General features: G+C 38.9%; 1 protein-coding gene across 1 annotated transcript in view; it reads left to right on the forward strand.

Annotated features, from left to right (window-relative positions):
* LOC126481073 (transmembrane protein 245) overlaps positions 1-20606 on the forward strand; it is a 255825-nt gene that overhangs the window by 63619 nt on the left and 171600 nt on the right. Inside the window, exon 7 of the mRNA XM_050104559.1 lies at positions 8383-8550. Coding sequence (XP_049960516.1) covers positions 8383-8550 — 168 coding nt within the window. The remainder of the gene's footprint in view (positions 1-8382; positions 8551-20606) is intronic.

A 20606-nucleotide genomic window follows, 5' to 3' on the forward strand; every position in this document is an offset into this window, starting at 1 on the left:
GACTGTACTGGAGGGGGGGGGGGGGGGGGGGGTGGAAGTTCAACATTGATGACTGTAAATGATGTAGCCAATAGTAGCACTATTGCATTTTACAGTTCTTTTTTTTTCATTTCACTGTTCACAACCTCCCAATATTACACAATTATATGGCCAGTTTGCTTTTGGTAAATTTTGAAAAGCCTCATCAACAGGTTGCAGGCAGTATCAGCACATTGCTACAGTGGTTTACTGTTGATTATCTGTGAGCAAAAAAAACCTAACCAAACAGTTCACAGTTCTTGCAGAATAATACAGTATGTGTGACACTATTTTTCAAATAAATTAGAGAGACATTGTCATTAATTGTTCTACCACATGGCCTATTTGTGTTACATTTATTCCACTGTTAAATTGATGCATTGTTGTTATTCTAATCAATACATGTTCCACATCTGAAAATCGACCGTGGACTGACTGTCTCGGGAGCAAAAATCAGTCCTTTATACAGGGTGCGGCAATCAAACCTGCATTTTTTAAATGAATGTAAAATAAACACGGATGCAGATATCAAAATTTTATTCATACAATCTTATTGTATGTTAAAAAGCATTTAAGAAATATCAACACTTTTTTTTTTCATTGTTTGAAAGTAATTTCAGCAAGATGGTGTCTTTATCGATTGCGGCATTCTCACAGGCGATTTACAAAGTTGTCCATCACATGATGGAGCATACCCTGAGGAATTCTCTCAGCAATTGCTTCATTCTTGGAAAGCACCCGCTTAGGAAAAACTTCATTGAGAACATTAATGCTCATGCTGGCTGTGGGACTTGTTGCTCCATCTTGTTGAAATAATGCTTCAACATTCACTGCATATTGATGAAGCTGAGGTATGAAGAATGTCCTTAATATTCCCAGAATGAGATTTTCACTCTGCAGCGGAGTGTGCGCTGATATGAAACTTCCTGGCAGATTAAAACTGTGTGCCCGACTGAGACTCGAACTCGGGACCTTTGCCTTTCGCGGGCAAGTGCTCTACCATCTGAGCTACCGAAGCACGACTCACGCCCGGTACTCACAGCTTTACTTCTGCCAGTACCTCGCCTCCTACCTTCCAAACTTTACAGAAGCTCTCCTGCGAAACTTGCAGAACTAGCACTCCTGAAAGAAAGGATATTGCGGAGACATGGCTTAGCCACAGCCTGGGGGATGTTTCCAGAATGAGATTTTCACTCTGCAGCGGAGTGTGCGCTGATATGAAACTTCCTGGCAGATTAAAACTGTGTGCCCGACCGAGACTCGAACTCGGGACCTTTGCCTTTCGCGGGCAAGTGCTCTACCATCTGAGCTACCGAAGCACGACTCACGCCCGGTACTCACAGCTTTACTTCTGCCAGTACCTCGCCTCCTACCTTCCAAACTTTACAGAAGCTCTCCTGCTGGTAGAGCACTTGCCCGCGAAAGGCAAAGGTCCCGAGTTCGAGTCTCGGTCGGGCACACAGTTTTAATCTGCCAGGAAGTTTCATATCAGCGCACACTCCGCTGCAGAGTGAAAATCTCATTCTGGAAACATCCCCCAGGCTGTGGCTAAGCCATGTCTCCGCAATATCCTTTCTTTCAGGAGTGCTAGTTCTGCAAGTTTCGCAGGAGAGCTTCTGTAAAGTTTGGAAGGTAGGAGGCGAGGTACTGGCAGAAGTAAAGCTGTGAGTACCGGGCGTGAGTCATGCTTCGGTAGCTCAGATGGTAGAGCACTTGCCCGCGAAAGGCAAAGGTCCCGAGTTCGAGTCTCGGTCGGGCACACAGTTTTAATCTGCCAGGAAGTTTCGTCCTTAATATTGTTGAATAGTGCTCAGCATTCACAGTAACAGATTGCCCTCTTTCATTTTCAAAAAAATAAGGACCTATTATTCCCAATGAGGACACTGCACACCAAACTGTTACCTTGGTTCAGTGTAGGGGTTTTTCATGGAGTTGGTGAGGGTTCTGATCACTCCAATATCTGAAGTTCTGTTTGTTCACATATCAATTGGGGTGAAAAGTTGCCTCGCCAGTCATCCAGAGGTTGTGAACCTCATCATTTTCTTCAATCATTTGCCAAAGACTTTCTCAGAAATGCTGTCGGACCATGAAGTCGTTATTATTCGAAGCATTATCCACTTGGATTTTGTATGGGTGGTGATGTAAGTCTAAGCTGAAAATCCTTCGGACGGTCCTGTCAGAAATTCCAAGTGCAACACTCTGTCTACGAGCTGATCTCCGAGGGCTTTTTCCATACAGCAATTGTTACACGTTCCACATTCTCTCTGGAGTACGAACTGTCTTCACTCTGCCACCTCCTATCCTTGTTGTTTCACTGATATTTTCAAAGTTTTCGACCTAAGTTTTTATTGAGTTAACCGGAGACACCGGCCTATTACGATTAATTTGAAAAATGAGTCTGGAAACAATGCTGAGCGGCTACATAGCTACCGCTTTGGTAGAATGCTTTCACTGCAAATGACTGTTGTTGCTTAGTCCTTTGCTCCATAGCTACTGAAATGCTTTGTGCTGTGGAATGCTGTGGTGACCTTGGTTACTCACTCCGCACTACTTCCAACGCTTCCACACATTAATAATAAATGCAGGTTTGACTGCCACACCCTGTATATCATTACAATAATAGGAACTGAAACCATACATTGTTCGATGTTTGAGTACAGAAATCACAGTTAAAACATAAGTTAACTGAATACATGTAAAAATTCCTTCTTTTTAACAGTTACTCCTACCAGAAAGGTTAGACCAAATTATTTGGTTAAATAATGAAAGTAACAGATATAGTTATACAAACAATACTTTTGACAAACGTGGTAATTATTTTGGAGAAAGGGGTGGCACTGCTAATATGCTTTCGATTAGAGCCAAGTAAATACTTTAAGAATCCTAGTAGTTTTTGTTCCAAATGTTTGTAATTAGTACATAATTTATATTTGTTTATAAGTCAACTATAGAATCTGAGTCAGGAAACAATTACTGATTTCACCCTATAGCAAAATATATTAACTAGGAATGCTCAAAATAAATTAGGAAATTAATTACATACACAAAACTAAGCACACAATTAGACTGGTGCTATATTCCTTAAGGCTGAGGGCCAACCTTTCTCTTTTATGGAAACACGGATTGTACACATGCTTGTTAATGGTAATTAGGCAAAAGTGAAAATAAAATGAATTTAAGCATGCAGATGGCAAAACAAGAGAGGAAGTGAAGAGATCCCAGCTTGCTTCATCACAGCTTCCCAATACTAGTCAGTACTTCTTCATTAATTATGTGATTGATCCATCTAACCTCCAGCATTCTTCTGCAGCTTTTATTCTCTTTTTATCTAAACCTTTCATCGTGCATGTTCCGTTTTCATACATGGCTACACTACTGACAAATACCTTCAGAAAAGACTTTGTAACACTTAAATCTGTATTTTATGTTAACATATTTATGTTCTTCAGAAATGCTTTTCTTGCCATTGCCAGTCCCCATTTTATATCCTCTCTACATTGACCATCATCAGTTATTTTCCTTTTCAAATAGCAAAACTCATCTACTACTTTTAAGTGTGTCATTTCGTAGCCTGATTCTCTTAGCATCACCTGATTTAATTCGACTACATTTCATTATCCTTGTTTTGCTTTTGTTGTTGTTCATCTTATTTCCTCCTCTCAAGACAGTATCCATTCCGTTCAACTGCTCTTTCGAGTCCTTTGCTATCTCTGACAGAATTACAGTGTCATCGGCAAACCTCAAACCTTTTATTTCTTCTCCCTGAACTTTAATTCTAACTCCAAATTTTTCTTTTGTTTCGTTTACTGCTTGTTCAGTGTACATATTGAATTACATTGGGGATAGGCTACAACCCTATCTCACTCCCTTTCCAACCAGTGCCACCCGCCTGTCAACTCTTATAATCGTTGTCTGGTTCCAGTAAAAGTTGTAAATAGCCTTTCGCTGCCTGTATTTTACCACTGCCACCTTTAGAATGTCAAAGAGAAGATTCCAGTCAACATTGTCAAAAGCTTTCTCTAAGTCTACAGATGCTATAAATGTAGGTTTGCCTTTCTTTAACCTATCTTCTAAGATAAGTTGTAGGGTCAGTATTACCTTGTGTGTCCCTACATTTATCTGGAATCCAAACTGATCTTCCCCGAGATTGGCTTCTACAAATTTTTCCATTTTTCTTTAAAGAATTTGTGTTAATAATTTTGCAACCATGCCTTATTAAACTGATAGTTCAGTAATTTTGTTCCTGTCAGCAACTGATTTCTTTGGAGTTGGAATTACTGTATTCTTCTTGAAGTCTGAGAATATTTCACCTGTCTTATACATCTTGCGCACTAAATAGAAGAGTTTTGTCAGGGCTGCCTCTTCCAAGGCTATCAGTAGTAATAATGGAATGTTGTCTACTCCTGGAGCTGTGCTCCAACTTAAGTCTTTCCTTGCTCTGTCAAATTCTTCATGCTGTATCATATGTCCCGTATCATCCTCATCTATGTCTTCTTCCATTTCTATAATATTGCCATCATGTACATCTCCCTTGTATAGACCATCTATATACTCCTTCCACCTTCCAGCTTTTGCTTCTTTGCGTAGTACTGGTTTTCCATCTGAGATCTTGATATTCACACAGCTGCTTCTCTTTTCCTCAAAGGCCTTTTTAATTTTACTGTAAGCAGTATCCGTCTTTTCCCCAGTGAAATATGCTTCTAACTCTTTAAATTTGTCCTGTAGCCATTCTTGCTTAGTAATTTTCCACTTCCTGTCAATCTCATTTCTTCAATGTTTGTATTCCATTTTGCCTGCTTCATTTGCTGCTTTTTAAAATTTTCTCTTTTCATCAATTTATTTCATTCTCCTTTCATCAATCTGTTACCCAGAGATTTCTACTAGGCCTTGCCTTTCTACCTGTTTGATCATCTGCTGCATTCACTATTTCATTTCTTAAAGCTACCCATTTATCTTCTGCAGTATTCCTTTTTCCTGTTCTTGTCAAACATTGCCTAATGCTACCTCTGAAACACTCAGCAACCTCTGGTTCTTTCAACCTATCCAGGTCTCATCTCCTTAGTTTCCTATCTTTTTCTGCAATTTATTCAATTTTACTCTACACGTCATAACCAATAAATTGTGGTCAGAGTCCACATCTGCCCCTGGAAATGTCTTACAATTTAAAATGTGGCTCCTAAATCTCTGCCTAACCATTATACAGTGTGAAGAAAAATTTGTGCTTTCAGACTTTGTAGCACAATTCCTCACATGCTAGCAACACAAAAATGTCTGTCACAAAATTTCATACTACCCATATTTCCATCAGTAAGTGGACATTAAATATTGGCAATCTAGCAACACTGTAATCACGTAACCACCTCTGTCAGCATACAGTAGTAGTACTGTGCAGTTGGTGCAGTAGGTAGCGTTTTGCATTAGCATGCATGAGGTCGAGGGTTTGATTCTGGGTATTTATTTTTATTTGCCAGTTTTGTTCTGCCATATAACATTGTAGCATACACTATTTCTTAAGCTACATGTATCCGATATTTACATCTCAGTGTTTTGTAACAATGAACATAACAAAAAAGTGGTCAGACAAATCAGAAATTGACTGCTGAAATAAATGACCTGTCATAGGACATAGCAACTACAAAAACGATATCGATTTCAATATGCTAAAAAGGATCACACGGTTAAATAACATGTACTGGTCATTTATACTACACGCAGTAGGGCCTACGTCTGCTCAGATGTAACACATTAGCAACCAGTGACAGTAATAATTTCCATATTAATGGCCGCATGATGTTTGCAAAAGAATACGTTGTCCTCAGAGCTGAGCAGTGAAAAGAATCATACTTCCATTGCTGTGTTCATAGTATGTAAGTGCTTTGTAGAACACTCACTGTAATTGCTTGACGACAATTAAGATGCCAGATACCGTGCCACACAGACTGCATTTAACAAATAAAAACATATACGCCTCAACTCAGAATTGAACCCTAACACGAGACGCTATCCACTGCAAAAACTGCACAGCAATACTCCTGTATGCTGATAGAGGTATTTACTGTACATGTGATCACAGTGTTGCCAAATTGCCATTTAATGTCCATTTACTGACAGAAATGTCCACAGGACAAAACTGTGAGAAAGACATTTTTGTATTTCTACTGTGTGAGAAATCACACTGCAAAATCGACTGTGGGAATTTTTCTTCACCCTGTGTAATCGGTTTGAAACCTTCCGTTGTCTCCAAGTCTCTTCCGCATATACAGCCTTATTTTATTGTTCTTAAACCAAGTGTTACCAATGATTAAGTTACGCATTGTGCTACCAGATGACTTCCTCGTTCATTCATTTCCCCCAGTCCGTATTCACCTACTACTTTTCCTTCTTTTTCTTTTCCTACTGTCGAATTCCTGTTCCTCATCATGATTAAATTTTCGAATCTTTTAACTAACTCAGTAATTTCTTTTATGTCGTCATACGTTTCTTTGATCTCTTCATCATCCACAGAGCTAGACAACAGTCTGTTTTTCCGCAGTTTTTTTTATGCATAAGTCCTAGTTAAATTTTTTTGATCTGTTTCCACTCCTGTCCTCCTCTCATGCTTTGCCCCATGGACATCTTTCTTCCATAAGCTCAAAATTGATAATTATTACTAGGAAATTGCTTTCACTTTTCATATTTATATGTACAGGTTTCCTTCTCTTTAATAGCGCTGTTTAGATTAATGTTAATCATCCAAAATGAAAAGAAGCTGTAATTGAAATGTGCTTAATTAGCTAGAACTCATAGCATAGTATTGAATGCAATTTATTGATTTCTTTCCTCCTGTAGCCATTCTACTACTCAATATGTGATAGTTTTTAAGGCAAGTATTTATTTCATCCAAACCAGCCTGATTTTGCTATTATTCTTTTTCTATTTGTCGAAGTGGAAACAAATGTATTATAGTGGGGCCAAATTGATGTAAGTTTGCTGTTTTCTGGGTAATAGATGGATTTTGTTTATGCATTGTCATCATAAAGTAAAATCTTATTTTTAATGTCAGATATTGATTGTTTTGATATATCTCATTGCAAGAAACCACATAATTTTTATGATTATTTAAAGAAAGAAATTGGTGCAGAGGAAAATGGACTTTGTGTTACTTGTAGTCCATGGTCAAGCATTCTGTCATTATAAAAATCAGTGATAGGAACAACTAAATGAAAAAAATCGATTTAGTCAGTTGCTGGAAAACAGTAGATTTGTTCAGTTGTAGTTTTACATATCAGTTGAATTATTCATTCAATCTTTTGAGTGAAACTAGTTGTGGGTCATGGACCAACCAAATGAAAACAGCCAACACATTTTGGCGCAATCAGTTCTGAGCATAAACATTCCATTGTTTTGCCATTGTTGAATCATCTTTGTTGACTGCTCTCTGTTATAGCCTGCCGTTACTAGTACTTCTGTTTCAATATTTGCTTTTTATTGATTGCCAAAAAGTGGCTTTTTGTTCAGTTTTTCATCCATGTTTATGAGTAGATGTTTTCTTAATGGTGAACTTGTGTCTAGACTGGGATTCCGAAAAGCTCAGTGGTGTGGAAATGAAGAAAATCAAATGGTTGGGTAAAAAGTGATCCTCAAGATGAATGTGATATATAGTATCAGTAAGGATGACTCATATTATGAAACTATATTAATTAAACAAATTCAGAGAAAATTAATGGATAGTGACAAATTTTTCTCACCAAAGAAGTGCTTCCGCCATGACACTAGTGCCTTAAAAGCAAATTATTATGTCATCAAAAAATTCCAAAAATTTTATATTACAAGCTTTCTTTTTATGTGATCTCAGCATTTACCAAAATAGAATTACTGGTGATGGATGCTGATAACCCGAGAAAATTGTGGTCCTACATAAAATCACCTAGCAGGTCGAAGGCTTCTATGCAGTCAGTCATTGAACAGCATGGTTTGGCAATAGAAGACACTAAAAAGAAAGTTGTAGTTTTAATTTCGCATTTAATAAATCATTCACACAGGAGCATCATACAAATGTACAATTGTTTGACTTTCGTACAGACTCCTGCATGGAGGACATAGTAATAAAGCATCACCCTTGAAGCTTATTTAGCCCTTTATTCGCATGATATCCTGTGAAATATGGATGAAGGGCTAAAGGCAGGTGCCATGCTTCTAGATTTCTAAAAAATGTTTGAAATGGTGCCCCACTACAACTATTAATGACTGTACGGGCATACGGAATAGGTTCGCAGATACACGAGTGGTTCAAAAACTTCTTAAGCTCTTGACATTAGCTATATTTAATACTTATAAATGTTCACTGTCTTTGAATATTACTCTTCCAAAATCTGATCATTGCAGGTATATGCAGAAGGTATAAATCTGGTCCAAATAATGGGTAGTGCTATCAATAATACATTAGTGAAGAATTCACAATTGTCAGAACTCCTTCCTAAAGATTGGGAACAACAGGTTGATACTCTGGTGGACAATGCATATGTGTATGGACGTGAAGGCATATCAAAGCTGGTTAGTATGATCTGTATATTTTAGCATACACTCTTTAATTTGTTTTGCTTTATTGTTATTCAACTTTTCTTATCGCAAAACTTTCACATCTCAACTTTTGTCCAGTTATTTCTGCCAGTATCTCTCTTCAGTAAAGAATAATCCCTATGAAATTCAAACAACAGAAGGCAAATAACAACATAACAAATCAGTGGAAAAAGGTAGGGTGTGATATTTTCATGTGAGTAGATTGTTATTCAGTGAGTACATGGGATGTTACTCACTTGAGTACTTGTATGTGATGGTAATATAGTCTGTGTAAGTATCCCACTGAAATGAACAGGATGTTAATAAAGAAAGCAGTGATTGTAGCGGCAGTTTTAAGTGTCCTACATATAATAAATAAGTACAGATAAGGGTACACTTTTTAAAAATATATTGCCTAAAAATGAAAGTTGACATGTGCAAGAGCTTTAACTATGCTGTAAGTTAAAAAGAAGTTGAGGATTATTTATTAGTATTAAAATAATTGACACTGTGAGGTAATAATAGATTTGTTGTGTAAGTAAATCAGAAACTGCCTTAAAGTAGCCCTATCCATGTGAGTGGAGAGTTTCGTGCGGTCGTGTGACGCTAAGAACTACGGCAATGATAGTGCAGCTACTGGCATAGTCTTCCAAACTGGACACGTCCTAGTCAGTGAATGAGACAGATATGTATCCCACAGTGCCCTGTCTTCCCACTCTTAAGTCCATCATCCTGTCACATTTGTAAGGAAAGGGGAGATGAACTTTGAAAACTATAGGGAAAGCTATTCATCTTGGAAAGATTACCCCAGAATCAAAATCCATGCGCCTTCAAGTTGGTGGCTAACATTGGGTTATCCCCCATCATAGAAAAGTTGGTGGTGGTAAACAGACTATAGGGAAAACTCAGAATTTAATAATATGAAATAAACAAAAAGTGCAAGAACAAGGTATACAATTTGGTATTTAGAATAGTTGTAGTTTATGGAAAACAGGTACCTCAGTCAGTCTAGTCAAGGAGATTGAAACATATAGGATGGATTTAGTCACTTTCAGGAAGTTCCCTGTGACAATACTGGTACCATTGATACCAAAATGTACAAGAGCTTTCATGAAAGCTGTGGTTTAAGATACAAATTACGTACTGTATCACTCACCCCCCCCCTCCCCCTCCCTTTTTTTAATGCTGTGTCAAGCAAATTTCTCTGTAGTTGGCTATTTACGTGTCTTACATCTGTCGTAGATTGACTAATGAACTGTAGTTGGTGAAATTGTTGGGCAGAACAAACCTCTATGAGTTTCTTTAAAGTGAAAGTAAATGGTTAATGGTTCATGTAGATTACAAATGGTCTAGCTTCTATATAAGATGGAAATGCCGCACAGCTTTGTAGGGGGCCATCACCTCTCGTTTTATGCACTCCAGTTGCTTTGTGCCTCTGCCAGTTTATAGGAGAAAAAAATCTAAATATTTTGCAACATATTTACGAAGAGCAGCAGTTGAGACGAGAGGACTGGTTTTTGTAAGCTGGCTTTTACTTTTCCAGAGGTGTGTTGCACCAAAGATAGAACACATTTTATTGGATTTACCATTAAACAGTATTTTCATATTCCGTCGAACATCACACTGAGGTGACAACTCTAGAACACAGAGAAGCTTGAGCAGAATCCAAGATGGGACCTGGTGGTATAGTGCACGCCTGAAAACTGAAAGGTTGCTTGGTCACATTCTGGTCGGACCAAGCAGTTTTGTCTCTTGTTTTTTAATGTAGCAGTCACGTCCCAATCATGTGAAGATTTTCCAAAAACAAAACAAGTTTTGCATTCCACATTTAACTGTAGGTTGCATTTTCCTGGATGGATAACTGTCTCTGGAGACGCAAGTCTCTGAAGTGACTTTTCATTGAAAGACTCATACCAGGACATTGAGCCACACACAGTTATTATTACCAGAATATATCCATGTTTACATACAAGGTGTACAATTTTGCTACTGCCGTTTGCTGATAGGTGGTGACAATGGTAAGTAGTGGTCGAAAGAAACAGATCGCAGATGTCAGGCAGTTGGCTTGGACCTCAGTCAACATAACCTCATTCAAGCATTAGTCGATTTGTGTCTGCATCGTGAAGTTGTTCTTGATTGAAAATGTCAGTTTACGAGCCTAATTCTCATCATTTGCGGGAAGTGTTAATGTTTTGTTTCAATATGAAGAAAACAGCAGCTGAGTCTCATTGAATGCTCTCAAGTACTTATGGTAAGAATGCTAATAGTGAAAGGCCATGACGTGAGTGGTTTTAATGCTTCAAGAATGGCGATTTTAATGTCACAGACCGGCATAGTGGTGGAAGAGAGAATGTTTTCGAAGATGCGGAATTGGAGATATTGCTGAGTGAAGATTGCGTCAAACTCAAGAAGAACTGGCACAATTAGTGGGAGTGACACAGCAAACCATTTCAAAACTTCTCAAGGCTATGGGCATGATTCAGAAAGAAGGAACTTGGGTCCCGCGTGAGCTGAAACCAAGAGACATTAAACGACATTTGTGTGTTTGTGAACATCTGTTTCAGAGGCAAAAATGGAAGGGATTTCTGCATCGCATTGTGACCGGGGACGAAAAATGGGTTCATTACGATAACCCTAAACACAAAAAATCATGGAGATATCTCAGCATGCTTCCATGTCGACGGTCAAACCGAATACTCGTGGCTCCAAGATCATGCTCTGCGTTTGGTGGGACCAGCTCGGCGTCATGTACTATGAGGTGTTAAAACCAAGTAAAACAATCACAGGTGCTCGTTATGAAATGGAATTAATGCATCTGAGCAGAGCATTAAAAGACAAATGGCTGCAATACAGCGAGAGGCACGTAAAAGTGATTTTGCAGCACGACAACGCTCGACCCCACGTTGCAAAAGAGGTCAAAATGTACTTCGAAACATTAAAATGGGAATTACTACCCCACCCTCCATATTCTCCAGACATTGCTCCCCCTGACTATCACCTATTTAAATCAATGATACATGGCCTGGCTGACCAACACTTCTGATCTCATGAAGAAGTCACAAATTGGATCGATTCATGGATCGCTTCCAAAGGTGAACGATTTTTTTCGACGCAGGATTCGTACACTGCCTGAAAGATGGGAGAAAGTAGTGGCCAGCGATGGAAAATACTTTGAATGATACATGTGTAACCAATTTGTTTCAATAAAGTGTCAAATGTTGGGGGAAAAACAGCAGAAGCGAAGTTGTACACCTTGTACATTCTCCTTCTATGAAAGCTAATCACAAGTAGGCACATTGATTCACAAGAAAGGTTCGCGTCTATAATTTATACTTATTTGGCGTACATTGAGTGTACTACGATGAATTGCAGCACTTCACCATGTTTTCCATGTGTAAGTGAAGGCTGCTTTCTGGAATTACTGTACAGTTTTTGATGCAGTGGCTGACACAACCACACACCAACAAATGAGTGCTGCAGAGATGCAGAATCTTCGATGCATGGCTGGCGTTGTTAGCTGGTTGGCTTTAGGCACTGCAGTACGCTAGCAAATTGTGTGTGCTGCTTAAATCATTAAATTTGTATGAAAGTGACGATATTCAGTTAGAAAACATTGTTCTCTGATTTTTAATCATAACAATACGCAGTGTCCCGTAAACAAATTTAGTGCTACGCCACATGAGTTATCTGGCTGTAGATAGTACCCACATGAAACTGGAGCGAGTCACTAGCCCGTTATATTAGGGACTGGCTACCAGTGGGGGGATCACAAGTGCACTGGAAGTGAGCTAATCTCAGCGGGGACTCTCGGCGCCAACTCTCTTCTTCGAAACAGTAGCTGAAGACTTCTGACAGAAGAAGTCACCTTCGTTCTGCCAGTGACCTTTGCAAAGTGCCCAGACGTGCGGACAGAGGTTAAGGGAATTGGCCTGTTGTATGGGTGGGTGACTACCCTTAAAAGGCATAAAAATCAGCAGTGATCAGCTGCATAAGGGTGCAGAAGACAATGGAAACCACTCCATTAACAATACGTAATGTGTATCCACAGGATGTGTTGCCAGTAATTGAAAGAGTGTCGTGATGCAGTCTCCATTGGCGCAAATTGTTCTGAATTAGTCTCCCATTTGGATCTCTGGGGAGGGACTGCCAAGGTGAGGTGACCATGAGAAAAAGATGATATAACCAACGAAAGGATAGTATTCTATGAGTTGGAGAATGGAATTTCAGAAGTTTGTATGTGGTAGGGAAGTAAGAAAAACTGGAAAGAGAAATGCAAAGGCTCAGTCTAGGTATATTTGCAATGGAAAGAAGATAGAATTTTTGGTTAGATGAATATAGAGACATGTCAAAAGCAGCACAAAATGATATAACAGGAGGAGGGCTCGTTACGAATAGGAAAGTAGGGCAGATAATGATTTACTGCAAACAGTTTAGTGACGCAGTAGTTCTCATCAGAATTGATACCAGACCAATGCTGATAACAGTAGTTCAGATGTACACTGAAGTGCCAGAGAAACTGGTATAGGCATGCATATTCAAATACAGAGGTATCTAAACAGGCAGAATACGGCGCTGAGGTCGGCAATGCCCATATAAGACAACAAGTGTCTGGCGCAGTTGATAGATTGGTTACTGCGGCTACAATGGCAGATTATCAAGATTAAAATGAATTTGAACGTGGTGTTACAGTCGGCGCACGAGCGATGGGACACAGCATCCCTGAGGTAGTTATGAAGTGGGGTTTTTCCCGTACGACCTTTTCACAAGTGTACCGTGAAGATCAGGAATCCTGTAAAACATCAGTCTTTGACATCACTGCAGCCAGAAAAAAGATCCTGCAAGAACGGGACCAACGACTGCTGAAGAGAATCGTTTAGCATGACAGAAGTGCAACCCTTATGCAAATTGCTGCAGATTTCAATCCTGGGCCATCAACAAGTGTCAGTGTGTGAACTATTCCACAAAACATCATCGATATGGGCTTTTGGAGCCGAAGACCCTCTCATGTACCCTTGATGACTGCACGACATACAACTTCACACCTCGCCTGGGTCCACTAACACCGACATTGGACTGTTGATGACTGGAAATGTGTTACCTGGTCGGATGAGCCTAGTTTCAAATTGTATCGAGCGGAAGGATGTGTACAGGTACGGAGACAACCTCATGAATCCATGGACCCTGCACGTCAGCAGCGGACTGTTCAAGCTGGCCCTCCAGCACTGCTTCAGGTGTCGAGTCCATGCCATGTCATGTTGCTGTACTTCTGCATTCTCATGGGGGCCCTACACATATTACGCAGGTGTACCAGTTTCTTCGGTTCTTCAATGCCGGTGTCACAAGCAGATCCAGTGGATCCAAATTTGGTGTTGCACAATAGGGCAGATTCCTGAAGAGATTTCAATTTCTGAACTAAATGTAAAAATTGACCTCTGCAGGGTGTATATGTCCCAGGACAACTGGAATATCTGGGGTAAACCCAGGTATTTTTCCATCCAGGAAAAAACCTGGAATTTTTTAGATTTCCAGGAATTTTTCATTGTTTTAGTTTCCAGTTAAATTTTTGTAATTTTGTCTGGTAAGAACTAATACTCTAACAGAGATTTTTTTTTCAGCCCACTACTGCCAAATAATACTGCAGTAATGAAACATACACGAGGGAATAACACCAAAATAAAATTTTAATTGCAGAGAAAATGTACCATTTATAACAACAAAACACATTGCACACACAAGCGTCTGCTAACAGGAAGATATGTCAAAGGCTTTGGGACCATGTAAAACATCATAACAACAAACAGCTTTGGTGAGGACATCACAGCTATTTAGGTTTTATATGTCTATGGAAAATATTGCAAATGGTGGTTTGAGAAGCGACATTTTTAAACAACATTTCCTTTCACACAAGATGATGTATGTTATGTGTGAGAATGTCCAATAAATTTCGTAATTCATGGAGTATTTGAACCACATTCAAAACTTGACACTTTGACGACCACCCACTTAGAAAAATTTTGGGTCCAGAAGACCAGCCATTTATGTCGTTTTTTAAAATTTTACTGGCTGATTTGTTATAACGTGCTAAAAAAGACAAAGCTTCAAGATTAGTTTTTCACATTTATTTTAGTTCTTTTGTAGATAAAAAATTATACAATAACCAGCGGGGAGGGGGGCAAACACTGAAGTGCCAAAGAAACTGGTATAGGCATGTGTATTCAAATACAGAGATATGTAAACAGGCAGAATACAATGCCACAGTCGTTAATACATATATAAAACAACATGTGTCTGGCGCAGCTGTTAGATCAGTTACTGCTGCTAAAATGGCAGGTTATTAAGATTTGAGTGAGTTTGAATGTGGCGTTATAGTCTGTTATAGCAATGGGACGCAGCATCTCTTGAGGTAGCGATGAAGTAGGGATTTTCCCATAGACACATTTATGGCCAATACTATGTATTAAATCTTAGGTTTTCTCGTAGCTATACTGTGTGTATATTAATTTAAACTTTTCCTGTTTGTGTGTTTGCTCTATTTAACAGTGGTGTTGCTGTTGGCAGACTACATCACATGTCCTATGCTCTGAATATTTGCTGTTGTTGGGTGCAGAGATTGTGTGACATGTGCTATGACTAGCTGACAAAAACACTTCACAGTCTTGATTTCAGTGCTCAGAAGCTACCATGCTATATTTGGTGGGATTTGTATTTTTCCAAAATGCATTGTTTTTGGTGGGTTTCATTTCCTAAAGTATCAGGAAGTTCTATATCAGTGTATAAAACCTCTACCACTCAAAGGATTGGTAAGCTTTACAGCTCTGAGGGAAAATATATTGTCACTTGACATGGGAAAAATGTGCTTTCATGAGGGGGTATAGAATATTTTCACCCATGAAAAAGTGTAATTCCACTTGGGAAAAAGTGTGTTTTTAACCAAGAAAAATCTGGGAAATTTTTCTTTTCTTGTCTGCATATATGCCCTGCTCCAGTCAGTGATGTTTATACAAGGGTTGAATGAAAAGTAATGCCTCCACCTTCGTTAATTGGGTTTGGATGGGAATATTTTAGTAAATCAAATGCAGAAATAATGTTTAGAATGTGATATTTAATTACCAATATTCACTTTTCCACATAATCACCAGCCAATTGGATACATTTCTGCTAACGATGAAAAAGTTTTCTGAAGCTGTCACAAAAGAAGTCGACACTCTGTTTCCATAGACCGATGTTTCATCTCCAAGTCATGATGGTGTACCCACATTTCGTCTCCTGTCACAAATGAATGGAGAAAGGCATCACCTTCATTCTCGTAACGCGAGAGGAGTTCCTGGCAAATTTCAAGTTGTGAACTTTCGTTTCAGGATTCAGCATCTGGGGTACCCATTGTGCACAGATCTTCCGATAGCCAAGCAAAGCAATTATGTGACCCACACGTTCTTGTGAAATGGCTATTGTGCCTGCAATTACTCTCTGAGTGATATGATAATCGTCCTGAATCAATCTGTCAGCATTTTGCTTGTGAAACTCGGTGGCTGTTGTCACAGGACGTCCAACTCTTTGTTTTTTACGCAGGTCAGATGTTCCCACCTCAACATCTTCAAACTTACTCGCCCAATGACGCACAGTACTCACATCAACACAATCACCATAAACTGCTTTCATTCTCTGATGACACCTTCTGCTGTCAAGAATTCAATGACTTGTTGCATAAATTGCATTGACCGACCATCTGTGCAAGGTTCCATTCTTTACACTGTAACAACACAACTGTTCAAGTCTGCAGCTCGTGGTCTCGCGGTCGCGCTTCCCGAGCATGGGGTCCTGGGTTAGATTCCCAGCAGGGTCAGGGATTTTCACCTACCTTGAGATGACTGGGTGTTTTTGTTGTCCTCATCATTTCATCATCATTCAAGCACGTGGCGAGATTGGACTGAGAAAACATTGGGAATTTGTATGGGCGCTGATAACTGCGCAGTTGAGTGCCCCACAAACCAAACATTGTCATCAACAACCATTCAATGCTAAGGCTTCCCCCCAACTGGAGCTGTAGAGAAGAGGCTATGGAACAAGCCAGTACCTGCCGCATACCAATGCTGCCAACTGTTGAAGAGTTACAAAGGTGGAGGCATTACTTTTCAGTCAACCCTTGTACAATTGGCCCTTGAAGAAATGACACTGTTCACTTACAGTATCTTCACTCATCAGATTTGGTATATATACACCATGATTACACTGCATGATAAAAAAAATAAAGCACAAATAAGGGGAGAAGGAAACAAAATGGAATTTTATGATTTGAGAGGGTATGTGACATCATTTCAGTGATTCCAAAACCGAGTTAAATTCGCGGTATGAGCTCTCTAGGGCCCAGATTTGGCTGAGAAGTCATATTTTTTTCCTGAACTTTAGGGTGAATTTTACAACAATTTATGTGCGAATCTAGCTATTTTGGTATAGAAAAATGTATTTTTATTGTGCATGTAAAGTCATATTTACACCTCTTTTAGTAATAGGCCAACTTTTGCCCAAATACATACATTTGTCGTATCTTTAAGGACACAAGAATAAAAACATGATCATTTTGCTTACATGAGAGTGTTCCTGGTGATATTGTCACAAATAAGAACAACAATTACCGCAAAGCTGTATTTGTCAGGATTATAGTAAACAAGCAGTGTAAAGCACTAGTCGGTTCACTGACGTAGTTGCACATGGTTGATAGGACATTCTCGAAGCTAATGAAGAAGTAATAAATATTGCATGTGTAGTCACACTATTTAACTCACAAATTACCAATATTATTATTATTTCTTTATTTTATTTTATTTTTTTCAACTCTTTGAAGCTGCTGTGGCTGGATTGTATGACGAGAGAGAACTGCTGGCCGCGTGGCCAAGCGGTTCTAGGCACTTCAGTTTGGAACCGCGCGACTGCTACGGTCGCACGTTCGAATCCTGCCTCAGGCATGGATGTGTGTGATGTCCTTAGGTTAGTTAGGTTTAAGTAGTTCTAAATACTAGGGGACTGATGACCTCAGATGTTGAGTCCCATAATGCTCAGAGCCATTTGAACCCATTTGAGAGAGAACTTTTTGTTGCTAGTAATGGATGGTGCTCCATACACAGCTGTAGAAGCTAACAGGCTTTAGATTCTCTATCTCAGTATGGTGTACATCACGTGCCTTGCACATTTGTTACACGGAGATGCAGAAGTTGTGCAATCAGATTACTCTAATGTGGACAGCAGATGAATTAGTGATAAATCTTGCCTTCAAGAAGCAAGGTCTGCTGGTGACAGCGACATGGATAGAAGGCGTAAAGCTGAATATAGAATGCCAGTATCTACCAAACCTAGACCCATAATAGTGAAGCTTATGTCGTCTGCCAAAAGATCTGAAAACTTCAGAACGAAGAAGAAACTCGTGAAGTCAGGTCTGACAATATGAGCGGATATCGCCTCTGGTAGATCAAACATTTTTAACATTATGATTTCGAAATTTGGGCTGTGAAATTGTGTGGTCAAATGATGGCAGAATGATGGTGAAGAATGAAAATGGAAGAAGATCTGTGCTTTAAGAGCTAAGAACATGTCAACTCTTGCTGCCGCTGATTTGTGTGTTGTTATTTTTGTTGTAGATTATAGTTAGCCATAACTAAACTAAGGTGTCAAATGTTTTGTTTTACTTCCTTACTAATGCCTCTGTTTTTTTATTTTTTCTCCCCAGTTACTGTACTAATTATTACTATTACTCATCATTAGCAATATTAATACTGTGAGACTTCAGTTTTATGTTACTCAATTTTATGTTCCCCAATTTTACGTTTTTCCCAATCCTACATGGTAAATTTGTAGCCCCTGTGAAGAAACCCATAAGATTGATGCTAAGAATTCCCTGTTTTTACTTTTCTTCATAGTAAAATTTACTCGATTCTGTGTTCTTGACATATCGTGTGTTGACATATTGCATGACTTTGTACTGTTTTGTTCATATTGACATTTGATGTGACTAAACAAGTTCTAAGTGGCACAAGAAACAGAAGATTGGCACTGTGGGTGATGACTGAGTTACGGGAATATTTTAGGCCATTGCAGTGAGGGGAGACGTGAAAGAGGAAATGATGATGTAATCCACTATTGATGTTTCCAACACAATTTGCAGTGTTTAGCTTCGTCGCACAATGATGATGGGCCGAGTATGTTTCACAATACTTTTTGCAGAAACTGACATAATCATAACATGACGGCACTATGAAGGCAACCAGGAATGATGCTATTGATCTGTAGATTGCTATAGCATGAAGTCGGTGTTTATGGATGGACAGGAGAATCTCAGATGTAGCAAGAATTCTTTAGAGGAGTATGTTTGTGGTTATGCAATGTGCAAAATATTTCTGGCAAGGAAGAATATGAATGTTTATTGCTCATCATTTCACTTGAAGAAATTTAAGCTGTCCTCTTAGGTTCCTGCCTAACCACACACTCTGAAATCATCACATATTTGGGAATAAACTACAAAGTATTTGTGACAAGGGAACAATACAAATTTTATTGCTGCTTCCTTAACTCGCAGGAATGTAAGCAATCCTTTTCGGTTTCTGTCTAACCACACACTAGGGAATCAGCACACTTTTAGAAATAAACAGGCAAATATTTATTTCACCCTTCATCCTCTAATCAGACAGAAATGTTTGACAACATTGAATATTGCAGAACATATTGTATTATGGTCATAATGAATGTCATAACGACACTAAGTTGAAAAAAAATATTGGCCTTCAAGTCAGCTAACCATGACATTCTCCATTATGCTACACACTTCTCATCTGAATTTAGTATTGTGCATTAGTTACATAAACTCTCTTGAAGCCTCACATCATTGATGCTTTATTAATTGACATCTAATAATAAGTGTGATGTATTTGTGATACACTTTCATTGCACCATTGTTTTGAAATCAATCAAGTAACCAGAAACATGTTTCTAGGAACATGTTTCAAGCTTAGTGTGTATGTGTCTTGAAGTCTACGCAACCCAGTTAAACTGCTATTGGCTACAGAAGGAAAACACACACCACCACTTGTTAGATTCCAATGCCTTTCACTGAACGTCACAGTTTTCAGTTGAATTCACCATATTCATCAATTTTTGCTGTTTTCTGTGTGAAAACAAAGGAAAGATGTCTCAAAAAGGCATGTTTTGATGTATAATTTGTGGTTGCAGCATGTTGGAAAATAGATTGATTACCTTATACCCAGACACAAATTTCAATTTTTTTTAGAAGTTTTGACTTGCTGTTACACATCTGTGATTTTTAAACACATTCATTAACACAAGTTATTGTGTAAACATTGTATTATACATTTAATTTCCTTCACTTATGCAGATTTTATACAATTGGTGAAGATTACGATTTTTAATCATATATGCCAATTTCCTTTTTTCCCCACATATTTTGGGGGTTTTTAACATTATCCTGGATTCTGCTTTTTCCTCAAATTTACAGTTTTTAAGTCTGGATTCCACAAAAACATAGAATACGGGTTTCATTGTCGTACACTTTGTTTTTATGCCACTCATCATGTTTTCAGTACTGTTGTGCACTGATTGTTCCAGCTCTGTTTAGAGTGTCTTTTCCTGTCATGACTCAAATGTTTCATGACTGGTGCAAAGCCCGCTGGCCTTTGCCATAGAACCTCCCTTCTACCTGCCACTTTCACTTCCTGGAACTGAAACTGACTGCCCTACCCTAGTGTATTCCTTACGCTTTGTTCCCTTGCCAGCACTGACCTAGAGTCATATATGTCCATCAGCAGGATCCTTGCACTTGCTACACCTGAACGCACCAAGTTCCATGTCACACACACAAATGTCCAATATCTGCTAGCTCATCTCAACTTGCGTCGTATGTTTAAGACAAGGACAGCCGTATAATAATTCTAATGGAGATCTGGCTCAAACCCAGTATACCCAGAAGTTTGATAAATCTAGATGCCCACATCTTTCTAAGACACAACAGATGTAACAGACGAAGGGATGGAGTAGGGGCATACATA

Source organism: Schistocerca serialis, chromosome 5 (genome assembly GCF_023864345.2).
Source record: "Schistocerca serialis cubense isolate TAMUIC-IGC-003099 chromosome 5, iqSchSeri2.2, whole genome shotgun sequence".
NCBI lineage: Eukaryota > Metazoa > Arthropoda > Insecta > Orthoptera > Acrididae > Schistocerca > Schistocerca serialis.